The sequence below is a fragment of the Symsagittifera roscoffensis genome, chromosome 10 (genome assembly GCF_963678635.1).
Source record: "Symsagittifera roscoffensis chromosome 10, txSymRosc1.1, whole genome shotgun sequence".
NCBI lineage: Eukaryota > Metazoa > Xenacoelomorpha > Acoela > Convolutidae > Symsagittifera > Symsagittifera roscoffensis.
In genome coordinates, this window is record NC_087071.1 from 38,366,370 (window position 1) to 38,387,507 (window position 21,138).

General features: G+C 35.2%; 2 protein-coding genes across 2 annotated transcripts in view; one reads left to right on the forward strand and one right to left on the reverse strand.

The window, feature by feature from the left end:
* Positions 1 to 21,138, forward strand: part of LOC134855596 (UDP-galactose translocator-like) — a 433,562-nt gene that overhangs the window by 339,847 nt on the left and 72,577 nt on the right. The window lies entirely within an intron of this gene.
* LOC134855267 (protein apterous-like) lies at positions 8,288 to 19,984 on the reverse strand. Its single transcript, XM_063871742.1, has 5 exons — positions 18,974 to 19,984; positions 18,583 to 18,887; positions 17,461 to 18,356; positions 9,039 to 9,304; positions 8,288 to 8,797 (listed from the first exon to the last, which is right to left on the reverse strand). Exons 1-5 carry the CDS (start codon positions 18,986 to 18,988, stop codon positions 8,471 to 8,473), a joined length of 1,809 nt encoding a protein of 602 aa, XP_063727812.1. The 5' UTR covers positions 18,989 to 19,984; the 3' UTR covers positions 8,288 to 8,470.

Here is a 21,138-nt window from a genome sequence, read left to right on the forward strand (position 1 = left end):
GCAATTAGTGCCGGGGTTCCATTTTCTACATCTGGTTCTTTTACGACAGGTTCTCTTTTCACATCCTTCCACAAAATTGAAGCAAGATCGCCCACTGCGTCTCTTATTTCGTTGTGTCGTAGTGTTACCAGTCCGACCTTCTTGCAAGAAAGTGCATGCTTGAAGTCAAAATCTTGTTGACATCCATCGCGTCTCGAGAAAGAACGTTTGAGTGGTTTTCTGTACCTGACACATAGAGCGTCTCTGAACTCTGTGGCTGACAAATCAAAATTATCTTTCAACAAGGGCAGCGAAGTTAGCCACAAGGAACAGTTGTTGTCGATTATTCTCCGGATCGCTCGTTTCTGATCTGCTGGTAAAACTGCAAGCAATTCATCGAGTTCATCTTTGTCCACAGCATTTTGTTTCTCCTCGTGGTTTTTTCTTGCTTCTCTCATCTTTGTTTTGTGTAGAGTTTGGTCGAAATCATCTTGGAGAAGGATCGAACTCACGAGACAGTCGGTTGCTTCACGTGAAGTGGAAAATGCTAGTTCGGCACCTTCTATTGGATTTCGCACACCTAGCCCCCCCCTTTTGACAGGAAGTGAATACAAAACACGATCTGAGTGTGTGCCACTAGAAGTTCCTAGTAAGCTTGGAAAAAAGTTTTCCTCCAACATCTTCTCGAGAGGAGCAAACAACTGCCACGTATCGTTGACTACTCTCTGGACAAAATTCCATTCACATTGCAGTGATCTTGTTAATCCAACTAAAGCAGCTTGAGGTTCTTTTTCTGCCACTTTGGACAACTCGCCAAGACAATCCAACCATTCTTGAACCTTTTTTAAAGTGAAACTAATTTTGCCTTCATCAGAGCCAATAAATCCGCCCAAATATCTTCTACCTTCAACTATTCTGATGCCGAACCTGTCAAACCATTGATGAGCTTTTTCAACAAAGTTCGGGTGAACAACCAAATAACTTTTGCTTGGCTCGGGGTAATAGTCATACTTCGGGCCGTTTTCATCGCCTAATAATGAATGCAATTGCACATTTTTTTCCCAGCGAAACAGGAAAGTCGGTTTAATGCTTTGCGTTAATTTGGCAAAAAATTTTCACTGTGAACCTAAAATTTGAGTTTTCATCTGATTATTTTTTGGTTCTCAAAGTTTGTTGGAGAATCTGGCGTATAGTTTGATACAATTAAAATGTAGTTCAATGATTTTAAATAAAAGTATCATGCTCCTTCTGAGCTACCTCTCTATCTATAGAGAGTGCTTATCTAATCCGATTCTCTATCAGATTCCAAAAGGGGGAGAGAGAATGTTAACTAGATACGATAAACGAAACCAAGTTTTTTCTCAGATACATAAGAAAATTAAACACGTGGCCAAACTGTGCACTGGATAAGAGCGCAATTCGGTGACTGTAGGTCACTGGAATCCAGAGACAAGTCTTTAAACTTGTTCCAAATGTAGGTGGATTCCACTAATAAGCAGTCCGTGGATTCCGCGCTCAGAAACGTGTTGCATAAATTTTATCACCATATTAGTTTTATCGCGGATTCCGCTCACAATTTGCCGATTCCGCTTACAGTTGTGGATTCCGCGACAGCGTGGTTTAACTGTACACATGTATACACGAGTGTTTTTGGAGCATTTTTGAACAATTCGGTGTGTTTTTGCTATTTTTTCGTGGAACCCAAAACAGCAAAGAAGATTAAAGAAAACTAACAATGTTAGGGATTCCGCGTCAAATCTGTTTTCGGTTTGTTGCCGAATCCGCCTACAATTCACAAAATACACAGTTTGGCAATTAAGATGTCAATCAGTTTGTGCTTAATTGGCCCACCAGTAAATCTAGTTGATTATATCTATTTACTTTTGGTGGTATACAAAGCAGCCGAAGTATACAGCAGCTACCCTATAAACCAGCCCAAAACCCGGAAGTGCTGTATAATAATTCTGTAACAGTTGTCTAACAGCTACAATAAAGTGCCGATTCCATTCAAAGGTAATTTTTTTATTTGACCTCCAGGACACAGTGTTTTTGGACAATAGAAAAACATCCGCAAAAAAATTTTACCTACAAAAAATGACTGAATAAAAAACCACCCTAAGCAAAAATATTTCGTATTTACTTCGAAATTCAGTCTGACACTTTAAGAAACCTGACCTTTGACAAGTGTTTTCATGAACTTCATGTTTAGATACAGAAGTGAAGTGGAATTTTCCATCAATTCCAAAACAAAAGAAAGTACGTCAATTGATGAGCAAGTATCACAGAAAGTTGCGACCATAAAAACAAACACAATTTTGTTTGCAAATTAATGTTTTTTTTTTCAATCAGCTATGAGCAAATCTGAACAAAAAAATTACAAAACCCACACATTAGATAGTAAGAGTAGAATTCGCATATTTGATAACGATTTTTATCAAATATATAATCAAAAAACAAATAAAACAAAAATTTGTTTTGCTGTCAAGAAGGCGCTAAAAGAAGCTTCAAATGAAAACTAAAACTTTGTTGCATTTGCGTAAGATAAATTTGCTCTTTCGTTATACTTTCTCGCAATTATACCAATAATCAAAAAGTTTAAAACTGGTTTTTCTTCACACAGCGGAGACTTTTTGGAAAACTTGTGATAGGATTTTACATGAAAAAAAAACTGAAAAACAACTGGAAAAAAAACTGGTAAATAAAATTCTTCCGCCTTCAGTGGTCGGAAAATTAAAAAAAAATCAAGCCAAAAATCAAAAACGGGACAGAAATGAGATATATAGTCAAATAGCCCATAGGATTACTGTGGTGAGGCGAAAATTCGTAACAGGCGACAATTCGTAACGAGCGACATTTCATAACGAGCGGCAATTCGTAACAATATATTGGCAAGTAGAATACGCTTGCTCCGCTTCGCTCCGCTGCGCTTACATCCGGCACGATAGGAATACTGCGCGTGAATCAGTGTTCCCCGCTTAATCTACTGTTACGAATTGTCGTTTTACGAATTGTCGTTTTACGAATTGTCGTTTTTCGAATTGTCGTCTGTTACGAATTTTCGCCTCACCACAGTAATCCTATGGGCTATTTGACTTTTTGAATTCAGGCCGACTTCTTTTAAAAGGTGACAGGGGATGAAAAGATAATTACGAAATTTTCTACGTATGAAAAAAGAATTAAGAATTACAACGTGTTTTTTTTGCAATTCAATTCTATAAGATATTTAGTATTGAAAACATGCAGTATTTTTTGTTCGATTCAATTTAGTTTTGGTTTAAAGCCTTCTTTTAATCAGTTTTAATAAAAATTCATGAACTATGGATACTGAGAGAAATGTTGAAAATCGAATGACAAGCATTTCGTTTTCAGCACGTTAAGTTTTTTGACTGTGAATCATCTTACTCCAACCACTTTTTATAGCTGTATCAAAAATTCACTTGTTTGCTTAAAATTTTACTTATTATCATTTAGATGAAACTCAAAGACAATGCACCACAAAATATTCGTTTTTTAAGGCCGCAACGTGCCAAACAGAAACCAAAAACGCAACAGCTTTTAGTTTTTAGTTTTTCTCTCAAAGCTCAGGAATATGCTACCTCTGGCATAAACTCGAAAGTATAACACAGATGTGTAAATAGATTCACAAGTTTGAGGCCGAGCCGGTAGTTTCAGCAAACAAGGACAGTAGTTTCAGCTAGCGAGCACTATCTAAATTTTGAAAAAAAAGTAACCAGCTTAACCACAAACGTCTTAGTTTTAATATAAGGTATAAAATAACGTCATGGGGATGCTTAACAATATGGGAATTTGGAGTTTTCGTTGATCAAATCAGCTATGGAGTTTTAGACCTTTTTCATGAAGGAGATAGCTTTGACTAACTTTTACAGTTAAGTTTATATCCCACTTTCAGTGACTTGTTTTGATTAGAAAAAACGGAAGTTTTTTCTGGAAATGGTTAGAATCATTAAAGTAATCCAATTTGAAAAAAAATATCTTAAAAACCTTGAACAACTTTTTTTCACTTTATGTTTTGAAAATAAATAAAAACTATAATAAATAGATAAATAAGGCAGGATTTGTTTCATTGGTTGACAGTTCGTGTTTAAAAATGATTGAGTTTTTACACTCCATTTAAATTTAAAAAGGAGATGACAAAATTCTGCCTCGTTTTCGCATAAAAATTAGTCATAAGCTTTTCCAACTTTCTTACCATGAACCTATAGTTCGCATTGTTGTGAGAACGTTGCTTAACCTTATTAAGTTCAGAGTTGAAGAAATAAATGCAGAAAATAAAAATTTATGCTGTCACTTATGCTGTCACTTTTTGCTGAACAATGAAATAGTCGTTCTAAATTTCACAGTTGGGTTCACATCAACTGTAGCGTTTTCACAATGAATTTTTCTACTCAAACTGCGGAATTTTCTATGGTTAATGAAGACCAGCAGAAAGGGAAATTTTCTCAAACTGGTAGTCAAAAGGTTTTTTTCTAGTCATTTTCCAATGGCAATGTTTTCAGTGCGAGTAAATTACGAGTTAAAATTTTTTCAAAAAAAACAGAACTAAGAGATGTTTTTTTGAGTCATTGTCTCTTAAATATTCAGCACTCTAAGCTTACCTTTTTGAGTTTTATCACAAAACAAAAGTTTTTAGAATTTGGGTTTTATCTGGGATCACGCTGAAACTGGGAATTTGTCTCTAAACGTGGATATTTCTTTCCGTAATCAATTTTGACGAGATGAGGTGCTTTATATAAAATCTCAGACTTTTTGCGGATGAAATTTATTATCAAAATATTAGGACAGTCAGTCTGAACACAGAGATATTTGTCGAAAGTTTACTTGTCAGCTCAAATCACAATTGCAGCGCTTTCATGACGAATTTTTTTTAAAAGTGCTTAATTTTTCCTTGTTTGAGATTTATCTAGGAAAAAATAAACAGATGCAAAGTTATTCGACCAGTCAATGTTCAAAACGAAATTCTAGTCAGCTGTGAATAGTTATCTTCATGATCTCACAAAATTATGTATTTACTTCTTCGAAACAAAATCTAATTAAAAAGTAGTTTTTACTATCACTCATTGATTACAGAAAATTTCAGGCCATTATTCTAGACACTGATTCAAACACCAAATATTTCATGTAGGCTCAAATCACAAGTATAGCGTTTACATAATAAGATTTTTTTTCGAAACCAGCTTCTTTCAATATCCAGGAAATAGGAATAATAGGAAAAGTACCATGAAAAAATTCTAAAATTACCGAGTCAAACCTAGTCCGGTCAATTCTAAATATTAATACTCAGAACCTCAATAATTTTTTTTGAAACGTCAAAATGGAACATACTTTTGCTCTAAACCAAAAAGCGGCTTTTTAACTGTGTGTTTATCGTTCCGCAGCCTCTTATTGGTTAATTAAAGACTCAAGTGTTAATAAGTGTTAAATTAAGATACTTATTAGCCTCGTTGCTTATTGTTAGCAAAGATTCATCAGGGTTTTACAATAACCGCAACAGCAAGGTAATACAATCGGAAGGAGGCAGATCTTGCGAGTCAATTTGTTTTCGCCGCTGATTTAAGCAACTCTGTTTTTCACAATGATTGTCGTTTTGCTGGATAAAATGTTAGATCATTGTGTGAATAAGGGATTCAAGGCAAAGTCTCTTTTTCCACCTTCCAATAAAAAATGTCAATTCTTAAATTTTGGTCAGCTACCAGACGCGGAGTTCGCTTTTTAGGCCAAAAAATGGTCTTCCACAAATCGACCCCTCTTAATCATAAGGCTCGTAACATATGAAGACAGACGCTAGATCGAGGTTTGCGCAATCAAGTGAAACCACCAACAGTTTTCTCAAATTGAAAAGCGAGCCCAATCTGCACTTTGCTAACACAAACAAAAAATAGAGCTGTTAAGTTAAACATCTCGAACAAGCAGTAAGAAACGAGCACGCAACAGCAAAATAATGCAACTAGAGGCCAGCTTAAGCTGGAAATCCCAATTTAATAATTTTTTGTACTGATGCGGAAGGACAAGGTTAATTTCAAAAACAGACTTATAGCAAAGAAAAAGAAAACCCCAATTTAATGAGAAAAATCCGTTTATTTCATCATTTACTTCAGTCTTCTTAAACATTGAAGTGATTAACAGAGCTCGATAGAATGAAAAAGGATTAAATTGTTGCCCATTAGATTTGGGTGGGTAGTTTTCGAGAAGTCAAAATTTCAAAAAACGGTCGAAAAATCGAAAATTTGACTTTTCCGAGGGTCATAACTTTATGCGTAAAAAATTTGGGCGTAATTGCTTATGCAAGTGAGTTTCTAGCAACAAGTCCTTTCGATTGAAACTAAAGCTCAGATTTGGGAGGGTAGTTTTTGAGAAAAGTTACAAGTTTTAAAAAACCGGTCAAAAAATCGATAACTTGACTTTTCGGAGGGTCATAACCTTCTGCGTGTAAAATTTAGGCGTAATCATTTCTGCAGCAGAGCTGCCCACAACCCGTTTTACTCCTTGCAATCAAAACCTCAGATTTGTGTGGGTAGTTCTCGAGAAAATGTATACACTCAAAAACTTGGATAAAAAATCCCCCCACACATTTTTTCGAAGGCTATAGAAAGTGGGGTGCGGTAAAAAAGAGACTAGGGGAGTCCCATTGGTACCATTCTTTTGAAAATCGGTAGTTTGGTTTTTGAGAAAAACGAAAATTTTCCAAAGCCTCTTAAAAAAATTAAAAACCCGATTCCATACAACATTTTCATAATAACTGTTTTCATCAAACAGGAAATTTTCTTTGGAAAAAAGGCAACTTTCGGTTTTCGAAGAAAAAAGTAGGTGGCCTTCAAGCTCTTTGAATTTCAAAAACACTAAATACTTGATATTTTTGTGATAAAACTAATCCAACTTAACCTAACTAGATAGGTCAAAGGCTTTTTTTAAAAAGTTTTATCAGTGCGTTTTTTTGTTGATTCCGCTGGGAATTATAAATCCACCATTTTCAATTGTTGTTTGAGAGCGTAGTTTGTCTTGGATTGGTTGAAAGAATTAGATAAAACACTGAAAATAGATCGAAGTTCACACCTATAAAACAAACTGGCGTGCACAAAATTTTACTATACTTCAAACTAAAAAGCCAGACGACCTAAATAAATGAAGTGGCTTCATTATTCGCGAGCTTCAAGATTTAAATCACCAAATAATTTAAAAATATTTTTTTGCTACCTAAAGAACCCCCTCCTCCAGTCTCGTAACACTTACAGAAGAGGAACAATGTTTTTTTTATATATTTAAACAAATTGAATTTTTAAAACATTTATACTCATCTAGTTACTGAAAAGAATCTATAAATTCAATGAGTTTGTCAATTTCTCTCCAACTTTTCAACCTGAATTTTCCCTCGATAGACGAATTGTAAGGTTGGTCGAAGACTACTTGTTCCCAAATTGGTTCCATTGAACCGTCTATATCAGGTTTGTCATCAATTAACACCGTTCCTCTAACTAGAGTTTTATCTCTAGTTAGAATTATTTTTTTAGTCCAGTCAAATCCCAAATTATTTTCGACCCACTGAAATTTCTCCAAAACACAGTTTTGGTAAGCACGCATCGGTGACGTACAAATAAACACTTCGTATTTTTTGTTCAGTCTTTCTATTCCCTTTTTCGCGTCAGACATAACAGGAAGTCCACGGAAATATCCAGGCTCCTTTGTTATTTTGTGGAAAATTTTTGAATATTGCGGATACTTATCTGTGTATTGCCAGTTAGAATAAAAACTGGTTCGCAGATGGTGAGGTATTAACTCAATTTCAGGAAGTATTTTCGTAACGGCATCACGGTAACCAGACTCGAAGTCTACAAGAACTCCGTCCATATCAACCAGAACAGTCTTTTTTGGTTTTCTGGTGCAGAAATTCATAACTGATGTTAAAGTCTTGCTTTTTGACTTAAAAATACGACTGACACTTCAAATGATAAACATAAGAAACCTTTGTACCAAATCTTATATTTCCAAGTTACTGCTTTCTAAGCAAAACAACCTCGAGTATTGACTTTTGAATGTTTGACAAGAGCAATCGCTCTCTGTAATTTGAAACATATATTCTGATCTAAAATGCAGTATCGGACTTTGTCTGTTCCATTTACCTATATTAATAATCGCATACGTCATATTTATGTCATAATGACTGCGTGTAGATCAAACTGCCAACATTAAATTTACGAACAAAAGATGTTCGAATTTTGGCAAAACATTAAGTTAACTTATCTAAAAATTAATGAAAATTTGATAAACAATTTCTACAACAACAACGGTAATATAAAAATGGCAATATATTAATTGGACATTTATAAATAAATTACAAATAGAAGATTGCGATTATTTCAGAGAAATATATCTACTTGATAGATAATCTTTACCTCGTATCAAAATCTAATAATTGTTTCAAAATATGTTTTTGTTTTCCTTTTGTATTACCTGTACGAGACGTGAACTTAGTTATCTAGTCATGTGATATTTCATCCTCATCATCGCAAACAGTTTCTTGGCTATTAGTTCCTCCAAGACTCTCAGTACTCGAATCGGGAGAATATGACATCATACTCTCATCGTCAAACTCCACCCCATCCGAAAACGATTCATCCAATTCACCGAATGTACTGTCATTTCCACCCTCGCTCCCGTTCATAGAGCATAACTCGCGCCTGTTTAAATCGTCATCTAAAATGTCGTCGCCTAAACTTTTCTCTGACATTCCCGAACCCATGTCTTGATTCTGTTCTCGCATAAGGTTGCGTCGAAACTTCGCGCGAGCATTTTGAAACCAAACCTGAAACAATAACAGCTCCAACAATAATATCAGGTCAGTTTGAATTTCAGTTGTAATACAAGATAGTTCATTCCAGTAATCTGAAATTTTTTGAAAAATTGAAAACCCTAGCCTGACGAATTAGTTACAATTGAGAATTTACGAAGACTGAAAAAACTGCAAAAAGAACTGCCTTCAACTACATCTTTGGAGTCACAACATACTTTAAGGGAAACATAAGACATCAAACACATATAGATACCTGTAAAACCCTTTTGGTGAGGCCAGTTTTTTGTGCCAGAGATTTCAGATCCTTAGCATCGGGGTTATGATTTGCATTGAAATACTGTTTCATCGCCTGCAACTGATGATGTTTGAAACTTGTCCGCATCCGCTTGGACCGGTGTGAGTTGTCTGTTATGTGTCCAAATGGGGCCAAGTGGGAATGCATATGGTGATGATGGACCCTATGGTTGGCCTCAAGGCTGTACAAAGAGGGAGCAAGTCCTCCATCTGCATCCAAAACTCCTGAAAAACAGCATCAACAACATACTTTTCAATGAATGGTACATATGTATAGAACTAAGCTTATATGAGAGAAAATATCTGAGGTCTAAGCATGAAGTTACACTTGAGTTAGCATGAAATGACACTAAAGCTATAGTTCAAGAATCGAAAAATTTTGGCTAAAACAAAAAATATTTTTAACATGATGGTTTAGAACCAAAATTTATAAGAATTTACAATTTTAATGAATAAGATGCACAAAAATGTGCGAAAACGTTTCTTTGAATTTACAATTTTAACGCATTCTCAAAATATTGTAAATAACATTTGTAAATAGATGTTTTACCGTCCTTAAGATTACTTTATTGTAAAAATCCTGACAATGCACAAAGTTGCGAAAACGTTTGAAATTTACTTTCTATCAAAAACCTCTACAAAAAATATTGATTTACAAAACCTCGTAAATCTACTCCGCAGGTCAGATCTATCAGAAAATCCTCAAGTGGTGTTGTGGCACCACGTCATCAAAAAAAAACTATCAACGGCCATCGCAAGGAAAATTACAGCACTTGCACCGCAGAGGAATTGAGAGAAATTTCGAAGACACTGACATATATCAGCACAATCGTACACTGCCAGAAACGGCTACCCAGATATCAGGAATCAACTCGGTTAACATTGTCATACCTACTAGTAGGTTTCTGATTTCAAACAAGTATCAGGCACTACACCAGGACGTTCAGCAGGAGCTTAATTCTGTATGGAGTGTATTCCAACACCAAGACAACCTGTCGGCTGTATTGTCGAAGCTTCGTTCAAATACTAAAACGAAGTCACAAGCGAGAAGACGGGCGGACAAAAGGAGAATTCTGTACCCAAATTCGAAGAAACTTTCGGGGGCACTGACGATGAGGTTTCATTTATGGGGGTGAGTTAAACTTGTTTTTTGTGAAGCCTTGTGGTCCTCGTGACCTGTAATACGCTGAACACAGTTATACTCCCACCTCCAATCTTCAATGGGACTCTAAAACGACTCGTCTTGAAATTTGTCCGTGATCATGCCTCAATATTTTGTAAACACTATCAATTGTCTCCAAAAAGATAAATTTCTGGGCAGCGACATAACCCCTGATTTTCAGAAACAAAATTAAGAACGGAGGTAACCGAGACATGTACAGATGGAAAAAGGGTCAGATGAAAACTAGAAAAGACAAGAAGGGCGATACGGTAAGAAGTAGTTGAGGTTTGCCCTTTGGTTATGAATAACTTACGTTTCAGGGGACAATGAACAACAACAACACCATAGAAGAGACTCGCCAAAAAACTAAAGACAATATCTGAAAGACAAGACCGACTTCTATGGAAGCAATGTGTAGCATCGGTAAGAGCTCCTGATGATATTGCATTTCCAGCTTGGGTTCAAAAGGTCCAGTCAAATCCGAACATGGTTAAAAATAGAGTCTCTTTTTCTTTTCGATGTTGACATCTTTGTAACAGTCGTCCGCTTACGTCACATATGAGATCAAGAGAAATAGACCCTATAATTTTTGGCTCAAGGGTAAGGGACACTATCTCTTGTATTTATGCACCTCAGTCTGTCGGATGCCATATTTGTTCGCTTTAGATATGGGACTTCAAGATCATGTTACAGCTTAAAAGCTACCACGAAATTAACTCCACTCTAGGAATAATCACGTCCCCATTGCTAGGTCTCTAAATAATTAAAACACGCGAACGCCGTTCAAATTAGGGTTGGAAACTCAAGTAATCACCTTCAGTTTTTATTGGAAAGTGGACCTTTGATCCATTCCAGATGGATGAGCCTAAAACCCGCCTTATCACAACATAACTCTAAAAAATGCACTCTCAAAATTAAAATCAATACTCACATAATGATTACGGCCCAGTAATTGGTTAAGTAAACTATTAAAATTGCAAGGTAATTAGTTTTTAATCAAATAGTTTTTCTTTTTGGACAATTGTATCACTTCACCTGTCGACTTGACGAAAAAAGATGATCACTGCTCCAGTATTAGCCCTCTCATAAATATTTTTGGTGCTCTTTATCAGGTACAAGACAGCTCTACTCAAAAAAATATAGTTACTTCAAATTGAGAAGAGCAATTTGACTCAAGCTCCGATTTCTGGGCCACTTTTCCGCAATTATGAACTCAGTTCTTCTGATTTCTGATTTTCTGAACATTCAATTCAGTTGCTGCGATAAACTTGAGCATGACATGCCATTTCGTTTTTTTTTTTTTCAAAAACTCAATCTCACTCCAAAAACAAGACAAAACTTCAAGATACGGGCCACTGGCAAAATTTCTTTAGGATCGTAAAAAAAGAAAAAAAATCTCTGGCGAGGCACTTTGTGAGATCGAGGCAGTGGTAAAAGCCTGTGCTAAGACTTTGAAACAAACTCATTTTTACAGGGTTGTTCAAAAAACCCAAAAATATACGACGAGTAAGGGATTGGTTGCGGTGCGGTACCGTATGACGAGGGCGTTGGTCATTTGTAAGCAGGATGGATACCTAGGAGAACAAATTATCGGGTTTAATAGATTCAAACCAGTTCAGCGACAAAAAAAGATCCAGTGATTCGTTTGTTGTAAACACAGAAAAAATCATCAATATGGAATTGTTGTCTCTGAGGAAAAATGCCGAAATAAGAGATAAACTCTAAATAAGGATGAAGTTTACTGGGGGCAACCCGCCAGGTTTTAAAGGTTGATGAAGATGCAGAAAAATTAACCCAAAGAGACCGGTACTTTCATTGCCTGGCAGCTCCTCTTATTATCTGAACAAGGTTTTTCAAAAAGTTTTGAGGAAAATGCAGGCGCAAACATCGAAATCATAACAATATAAGCGAGCAAAAACTTAACAGGTTTTAGTCTTGAGCCCTATAAGAGTTTGATATCTCTAGATTTTAAGAAGCTTGCAATCAAATGTACTGAGCAAGAAGCAATAGATTTAAACGAAGGTGCATCAGCAAGATGAACCACCAACAATTTCTGGAAAACCATGAAGAGACTGTTGAACAGGGCAGGTAGACAAGTCCATCTCAAGTGCAACGCCAAATGGTAAGTTTGGAAAGATGGTTTTGCAATGGGGACATCTCTAGCGTAAGTTTTTGCAAACCTATAGCTGAAGTGGTATAAAACTGCACTAAAAACTGCAATAGGATCTTGACGGAAAATGTTACGGGTGCAATAAAGTGCTCACGTACAAATCAAAAGGTGTAGAAAAAGAAAAACTTTTGAACTTGTATCCCAAAAACTGCGTTGATATGTCAGTTGATGAGTACCGAAACAGAGATGGAACTGTCTAATGCAGTCGGAATTGCATCGCGGTATAGAAGAAAAAAGTCAGTTCAGCAAGCTAAATTTTTCTCCGGCGGTCTTGAAGAGGTGTTGCGGGGAGCAAATTTATAATTCCCAATTTCACAATAGAGACAGCGCATTCATCATTCAGCTGGTAAGCTGGCATTTTTTTGGTTTAACAATTTATTTTTGACACTAACAGGAAAATTAACTGTCGATGGTAACAGGAAATAACAAAACAACAGATACAAGTACCATTTAGAAATTGCGTGATCTCCCTCCAAATAGAAATAGGATTTAGAGAAATTTTTCACTGTGTTTTCGGCAGTACTTCCACGTGGGAAAATGTTGATAAATTCAGCACATTTTGTTGTTGGGTGCAAAATATCCTATCATGGATAAAAAGGACGACACTTGATTTTTCTCTGAAATCGAAGTCTTTCCTTCACAACTAAAAAGTCAAAATGTATCCGGGCGGTATCTTAGTATCTCAAAGAGACCGCCACTCACTCCAATGTTTTGGAATCCAGGCTTTGTATATCTCTTCTGGTTGAAGTTACTCAGATGAATGCATACAGCATTACAAGAAGTATCAAAAACTTATAAAAAAACCGGCTTAACGATCGTCTTTATTTTACCAAGAAAAAAAAACTTAAGCATAGATCCCGTCTTGTTCTCAATATGTGTTGTTCTCGTCTTGTGCTCTTAGTTAGATCTTCAGATAAATATATTCAGGGGCGGATTTAGGGGATGGGGGGCGGACGCCACCTTCCCTCAGGGATTCGACCCACTGCCGACCCAAAGGGTCCTCCCTTTGTACTATTTTGAGATATCTCTTTTTGGTGATGGACTCTAAAAATTTTCTCAAGGCGCCTTTTTGAGGGGGGAGCCAAAACTTTTGAGGAAATAAGGACAAAACAGTGCTTTGGGAGAGCTCGAAAAATCAATTTGGTCGACCTACAAAAAAGGTCGACAAAATTTTCGAAAATTTTTTGAAAATCCGCCCCCCCCCCTCGAGAAAATCCTGGATCCGCCCCTGAATATATTTCTACGTTTTTTCACTTCTTTAGGTTCTCCTTAGTTTTGACCCATTATTTCGTATTCTCAATGTCTTCTCTGATTTTAGGGCAAGCATAACTATCAATTGCTATTTCCATTTTTACAGATCACCTTGTGGAAAAACTTTTTCTTATGGCTAAATTCATCAAATTGTCCGGAAAGACTTAGGATTCTGAAACCATAAGGAGATGAGGTAGATTGTTTAAGAAGACGCAAAATAGAAGCGGTCCTGGAAGCGATCTTCGGGGAACTCAAATTTTAGATTCCAAAATATTTAAGCTCATATTATCTACTCGATTTGCTTTGGATTTTTATGATAATCAATAAGTATCTCAAAGAGACAACCACCCACGCCAATTTTTATAAAGTTTTGATTTAACTCAAATTGAAGAACTTCAACGATAGCTCGAATCTGAAATTTTTTGAGCCTCTCGATTGCAGTGTCTAAGTTAAGTCTGGCTGTTCGCTTTATCTTTAGCTGGCAAGACCGTTATTTTAGAAAACGTAACTCACAGAACTTTATTTATAATTCAGAAAACTGATCTATTTTGAATTGCTTTAAAAACACATTTGGGGTTGAGAAAACTGATAAACTAAGCCAGGAAACTCTGACAACATCGAAGTTGCTGCCAAAGTTTAAATTTTTTTTAATACATAAATTTTCCCAGCGAGCTTTACAATTGATAAAATTTTGAAATCTAGCTTCTCTGTTAGCTTCAAATGATGCGCGAAACACTGGAGTTGTTTTTCAGACAGGTTTCGAAGAAACAAAATTTTGATATCTCTCAAGTTAATTTCTTATCTTCGATTGGCTCATTGAAAAATGTTGTTTTGATGCAAATCACTCACTCGCAGAAGTTTGGAAATACCTCATTCTCGTTCAAAATGTTTGGTATAAAAGCAGTTGTGTGGATCTCGGATTTTTTCTAAACAGCTGCATCAAAGTTTGCGTTTGTGTTTGATAAACTTATTGCAGCGTCAAGTTTACCGTTTGTCAAAGCAAGCGTTTCAAATCTATCAAATCTTGATAACTTGAGTCAGCCTATAACCATTTTGTATTTTCCAAGACTATGTCAAAACATTCTGTGCTATGGTGATTGCAAGTTTTTGTACAATTATTGAAATCAAACGCAAATATATTTAAATTACAATTTGCCGGAATTTCTGCGGAACTCTAGAAACTATTATGCTTTGACTGCGAGGCCCCAACACAGAAAAAATTCAGAATGTCAGTATGTTTTCCAGGACTCATAGCAAGTATATGAAAATTCTATGACTAAGTTGTATCGAAGTTAACCCCAAAAAAAAATTTTTCCAATCGCAAAACGATAGTCGTACGTAAACAATCAAGTTCTAAAAAAGATTTTGCAAGCAAAATCGTAGTCCTCGATACACAAAAGTTGATTTTTTTCCATTTCTCTGGATAAGTATTTTTTCAAAAACGCTCAAAAAAACCTATGTATTTTGTATGGCTCGTTTTTGTATGCCTTGCCTTGATCAATGCATGAATAATTAGTAGGCCAATTTTTTTTTCTAAAAAATCACCTTTGAAAATTTTTGCAAAAATTTAAAAATTTGAATTTTTCCTTATATCATTTGTTGAAGACAAACTAAGACAATTCAGGGCATTTCCTAGGCATTGAAATTGCGAGACAATCAAACCTTACGTGATTTTCGAGTAACTAAGGTTTTCGCCACTTGTGTTTGGTTACTTAACCAACTTAACCCAAAAACTTGAGAAATGAAATTTTACAAAAAATCTTATGAAAAAATGCTGGTCATACTGTTTGGATGTATGAAAAATCACTAATCTTAGACCTTATATGCAATTTTTTGTTTTTATGGAATTGCATGATAGTTATATGAGTAATACCATTTTAATATCAGCAATTTTGGTCAAACTGGGTGACTACAATGTTCAGTGAGTCCAGTATATAGTGTATATTGCATTCCATTAACACAATCTAGCTGTATTGCCCATAGTCTTGTACCAGCAAAAAAGTGTGATTACTGACGGTTCTGTTTCAACTAAAGGATATTGCTCAAAAACAGTTTGATAATTTCATCAGGAAGGGGATAGAATTGATCCAATTTTTAACGAAAATTTGATCTTTCGGAGAATACACATTATATTACTTCAGGAAAAATAATCCCAAACTGTAACATAAATTTTGTAACGTGTTCTAATTTTCTGAGAAAAATTTCTTCAAAATGGTGGTATTATTAAGCTACGTGTTCTTGTGAAAAGCTCTGATAGTTTTAGGTGGCTATCAATATCTGTTAATTGTTCCGACTATTTAAAAATGGAGAAAAATTTTCTATTCGGGTGTGTTTTAATTTTTTCTTTTTGATTTCCATGTAAAATCAGGTACCACAAATTAATATCGAAAAAGGTCGAGTGCTATATCAATTTAGCTTTTTCACTCGTTATTCGAACGACATTTTAAAAAGTAAAAATATTTATTGGTGTCAAAAAAATCAGTTTGAAATTTTTGCTTTTTGATCTAATTTTGAGCTAATACGGCGAGCGTGCAGGCTAACAATAGCTTATTTTAGTTTCACTCGAGTAAAGTTAGATTTGGAGATTATTAACGCCATTTTAGGAATCCAAAACTTCAACAAAAAAATGTGCTAGACTTTCAAAGTTTGTTTTACACTTTTTTAATCGCTTTTTCTAGTAATTTTAAATAAAAAAACTGATTTACAATTGGCCTATTTTAGTATGATTGTCGAATATGCCTAAAAATTACCGTTTTTTGGTCAGATCTTTTTTATCACACCACACAGAAGAAACGACACTATCTAGAAAAATTGTCGGAACATTCTGTGCTATTTGCACAGTAACCGGCTATTCTTGTTTTTACTTGCAAATGGTAACCAAAAGTTCACAGCTTCTCAGCCTTGATCTATTTTTTAACCTCAGCTATCTTCACTTTTTTGTGGTGATTTCATACTTTTTTGTGATGTTTTTCTTTAACCGTATCACTTTAAGCGTAGTTTTTCTAAGACTTGCATTGTGACTTTAAAAAACCATTTATGCCTAGGCGAATATTGCAAAATTTTCAACGAAAGATATCTAGAAACGTTTGAAAAACCAGCCAATCAAAACTTTGACAGATTTTTTTTCAAATCAGCCGGAAGGTATTTTTGTGCTGAGCTCAAACTTAAAAAGATATTTTAGCTGTGATCATTTGTGCAAGATTTTGGAGGTTTAAGATTGCCAATTTGGGATATATTCCGCGCGGTTAACGCGTTAGCAGCTATTTAATCAGTCGTTAAGCAGTCGTTTGCCATAGTTGATCTGTTCATAGCAAACTTTATCACTTTGTATTTTATATGTCGTGTGTGGTATGATGGAAAAAATCTCAAAAACTTTTAAATAACCTTTCATTTTTTTTTGTAAATTTCATATTTTTAATAGACGAACACTGATCCTTGGTCATGAAAGGCAGTCGGATTTTTCAGGACTTCGTTCTGATCCGAGCAGTTCTAATCAAATTAAGGTAAGCTTTAACGAACAAAAGCGACAAGATTTGATAAAACTGAGTCGAGTATTAGTGGAAGTTTTGGAATTTGTTTGACAAGTTGAAAGACTTTAGGCTCAATTTCCCCAATCAAAGTTATGAGAAAGGTACCAACTCAAACTGTATACAAAAATGACTAGTAATAATTATTCAAAAAATGAATAAATGTATACTACTAAATACCACTAAGTGTATACTACTAAATGTATGCAAAAATGACTAAATAATTATTAATAACATTTCTGGACAAAAATAATTAGTGAGACAAACTTACCATGAGCAGAATAAGCCGCAAGTAGCTGGTCTTCGATGTGTTTTTTCTTCCTTGGTCTCCCCTTGGACGACGAATTCCCACCAACAGAGGGGGGCAACATCTTCAAAAAATCAAACGAGGGGTGAAAGGGCGAAGGTGGCGGGATACCCACTTGTTGTCCCCCAGGTAACATATTATTTGGGGGAGCACGGGAATAAACTGGCATTACAGACGCAAAACTGGTCGGAACACCCGGGGCGAAACTACTTATTGGCACTCCTTGATGACTCATCTCATGGGGATGATGAGGTGATTGGAAAATGGGGGGATGAATTTGTTGGTTCATTTCTTGAGGGGGGATGTTCTGAACTGGCTGATTTTGAATCGAGATTGAAGATTTATTTTGATTTTGTTCAACACTTTCAGCAGCCATTTGTTGTTCCGACGGCATTGAATGAGCATCGGCAGGTGTCCCAGCGTTTTCCAGTGCAACTTGCTGGCAATTTTCGAAAACCCCGGGTTTAAAATTCGAAACGAAATTGCTTTCTTCTTTTTTGAAATTACTTAGCTGATGACTGCTCTTTTGCGACTCAGAGTTAGGTTGATTTTTGCTCATTTCTATTTCATTCGATGCTCGATTGCTCGTTTTTAAGTCAGAGAATTTAGTTTTGATGCTCATTTGACTATCTGAACTTTGGTTTTCTGCCAATTTTGCCGGCAAAGAGCCAATGTGAAGCGTGCAGTAGATTTTATTGTCGTGGAAAGCAATATGATCTCCAGTTTTGAATAGTTTTTCGCAAATTGCGCACACGAAACATTGAACGTGGTATGCGTTTTCTTTGGCGCGCATCACAAACTCTGTGGGTAAAATTGCGTGATTGCAATTTTTGCATCGGTTTTTGGGGCCAGAAAACTCCCTGAAAACATTTATTTTGAATGAGAGATGAAAATATAATTTTGAAAGCTTGTTTTCTGGTATCAAGTTCCAATTTCATAAAAGAAACTGACAACAAAAATTAAACCAATTTTAAATTTTTATTAAATGTTCCATTTTTATCATTTTCTTTTTCTTAAAACTTATAATTTTTTATTAAATTTTCGATTTTTATCATTTTCTTTTTCTTAAAACTTAAAACTATTTACCGATAATAATCTCGTTTGCAGTACACTTTCCCGTTTTTCGTGTAACAAGACTGCGCATCTGCCAAATTCGCCCCACAAACACAGCAAACCAGACACTTCTCATGCCAGATTCCATCTTCAGTGCTTATACACTGGTCTTCGGTTATTTTCTGGCAGCATCCGGAACAGTCGTGGAAAATGGGGGCAAAAAGAGATGATGTGGGGGGTTCATTGGGGAATAAGCTCAACGATGCGGGGGTTGTCGCGGTGAAATTGCTGGCGGTGAATTTGTTTGACAGAGGAGGTAGAATTCCAAAGTTTGTCTCCTATTGAAAAAGAATGTGCTATTTTAAATTTTTGTCTGACAATCTTTCAAAGTAAATTTTGAAATTTTCCGAATAAATTAACTTACCTTAATATTGGTCATTTTTGAAGATTCAAGGCTCGGTAGGGTAAAAGTTTTCGATTACGTTTTGAGAAGCTCGCAGGTGGTTAAATGGCAGATTTTTGCTGTTCCAGGAGATTCATGCAATCAACTGAGAAAAAAATATTTGCCCGCTACGAAAATGAGAGTAACAGAAATGACAATTGGCAAAAACATCGGTTGCAAAAAGATTTTCACCAATTTCTTCAACGTTTTTTTTAAATTTTGCTTTCTGTCGTTTTAACTTTTTATCTTCCCATATTTGTGGCTCCTTCTTTTTTTTTCTTCTGTATTTTGTTGTTGTTTGTTCTTTGTTGTTTTCTTGGTGAAATTGTGAACAATTTGTTAACCGGTGGCGTTTTTTATAACTAATTGGCTCCGAATTATTTCGATCGGACCGGGAAACAATAAAAGAATAATAAACAAATTTATTCAATTCCTAGGGCAATTTTACCCCTTTTAAAATGCACACGAAGACATTTTAAATCCAAGAAAAAATTAAAAGGAAAAAAAGTACAATCAAAATGAATGAAATCAATACAAAGAGTCAATTTTGCTGAATTTTTCAGCATTTGAGGAAGTTTTTGTCAATGAGTTTCAGACAAATGGGCTGCATCGTTATTTATTTTATTCTTCATTCATGAAATGATTTATTCAAGGAACTGGTAAAATATTAATTTTATAACAATATTCTAAAAAGTTTTATTACTCATGAGTTTTTTAACTCGTGAGATTCCATTTACACATATGGCAAAACTATATACCCAAAAATTTATAATTTTAAAATAAAAGGAAGAATTTTATGTTCAGTTACTTTCAAAAATAACTTTCGCTTTAATTTTGACGGAAATTTTTGAAAATCGATAAATTGTAATATCTGAAATGAAACGTAAAACAGAGTTGATATGTTATGAATGTCAACATTTGCTGAACACTTCAATGTTTAAGGGTTTTTAGCCCAGGTAAGAGAGATCTAATACATTCTGCTTCAACGTTGTTGTTTTCCTTAAAATCTTGTATTTTTCACTAATTAGTTCCCGAATTCCGTGTTAATATACCCTCTTATTTATACCTGAAAGGTCTTGCAAGACCATACTTAACATGAACATACATACTTCGTTTCCTATTTAAAGCTTTACCTATAATTCAGAACTATTTCTGCGGACCGTTTTGACAAAGCGTTTCCGTTTTCTGTCAAATTATAAAATACAACTATGAATTTCATTTTTCATATAAAATCAAAATCAGTGTTTGTAAAGAATCAGAATCAGTGTTTTTAAAGAATCAGAATCAGTTTTTTTAAAGAAGCAGAATCAGTGTATTTATGATTCAAGAGACGTTCCAATTCAAAAAAGTGTCTTTAAATTGCACTAGGTCAAATTCTGGTCATTTTCAAACTCATCGTGTAAATTAGTAACATAATTATATTAATTGTTCCATTAGTGAGCCTTTTTGAGGTCTGGTCAGCTGAAAGTTAGAATCACAAAAATATACTTTTTCAAGCTATTTTTTTTTATAAAACGAACTTTAATTCCCAAGATTGCGCGAAACCATGATGAGATGAGAGCTTAAATCTAAGATTTTCAAATATTTTCAGCAGTAACGTGCCGAGGGGGGGGGGGGGGGGGGGGGTTTGGGTGGCGACCGCCTTTTCCTGATTTCTGGTTGCCAAATTTTTCGAAAATGTCCTCCCCTTAGGTATAACTTTACGACATCCATTTTTGGCTGACCAAACCTCAAATTTTTCTATGGGCCTCTTGAGCGCCAAAATAACTAATTTTTAGGGGGAGCGCGCGCCGAAAAACGCAATTTTTCAAAAAGCGCCGAAAAACACGTTTATTTGCCTGTTTTTTGAAAAATTTACCTGCGGCGCAGATAATTTTTGACAAAACAGGGTCCTTATACTACTTTCGGAGAACTCGGGAAATCAGATTGGTCGATCTAAAATTGGTGATTTTCAGGAAGAATATTAAATGACATCATGTTTTTTCCTCGGCGCGCATCTGTTAAGTTAAGATCAAGGGATGACGTAATATTCACTGTTTGACGGTTTTCCATGAAGAGCTACATCTGGTACAGGAAAAATACATTGGGATTCATTTCTTACAGGAATAAGCAATTTCCTTCTAAAATTTTGACAGAAAATATTTAAT

Bases quoted from the DNA above. Each gene is read 5' to 3' on its own strand.
- LOC134855267 (XM_063871742.1), bottom strand. The intron at 9,305-17,460 runs GTAAGTTTGTCT...GCTGTTTTTCAG, and splicing joins TGCGGCTTATTCTGCTCATG to GAGTTTTGGATGCAGATGGA. The intron at 8,798-9,038 runs GTATCTATATGT...TTATTGTTTCAG, and splicing joins TCACCAAAAGGGTTTTACAG to GTTTGGTTTCAAAATGCTCG.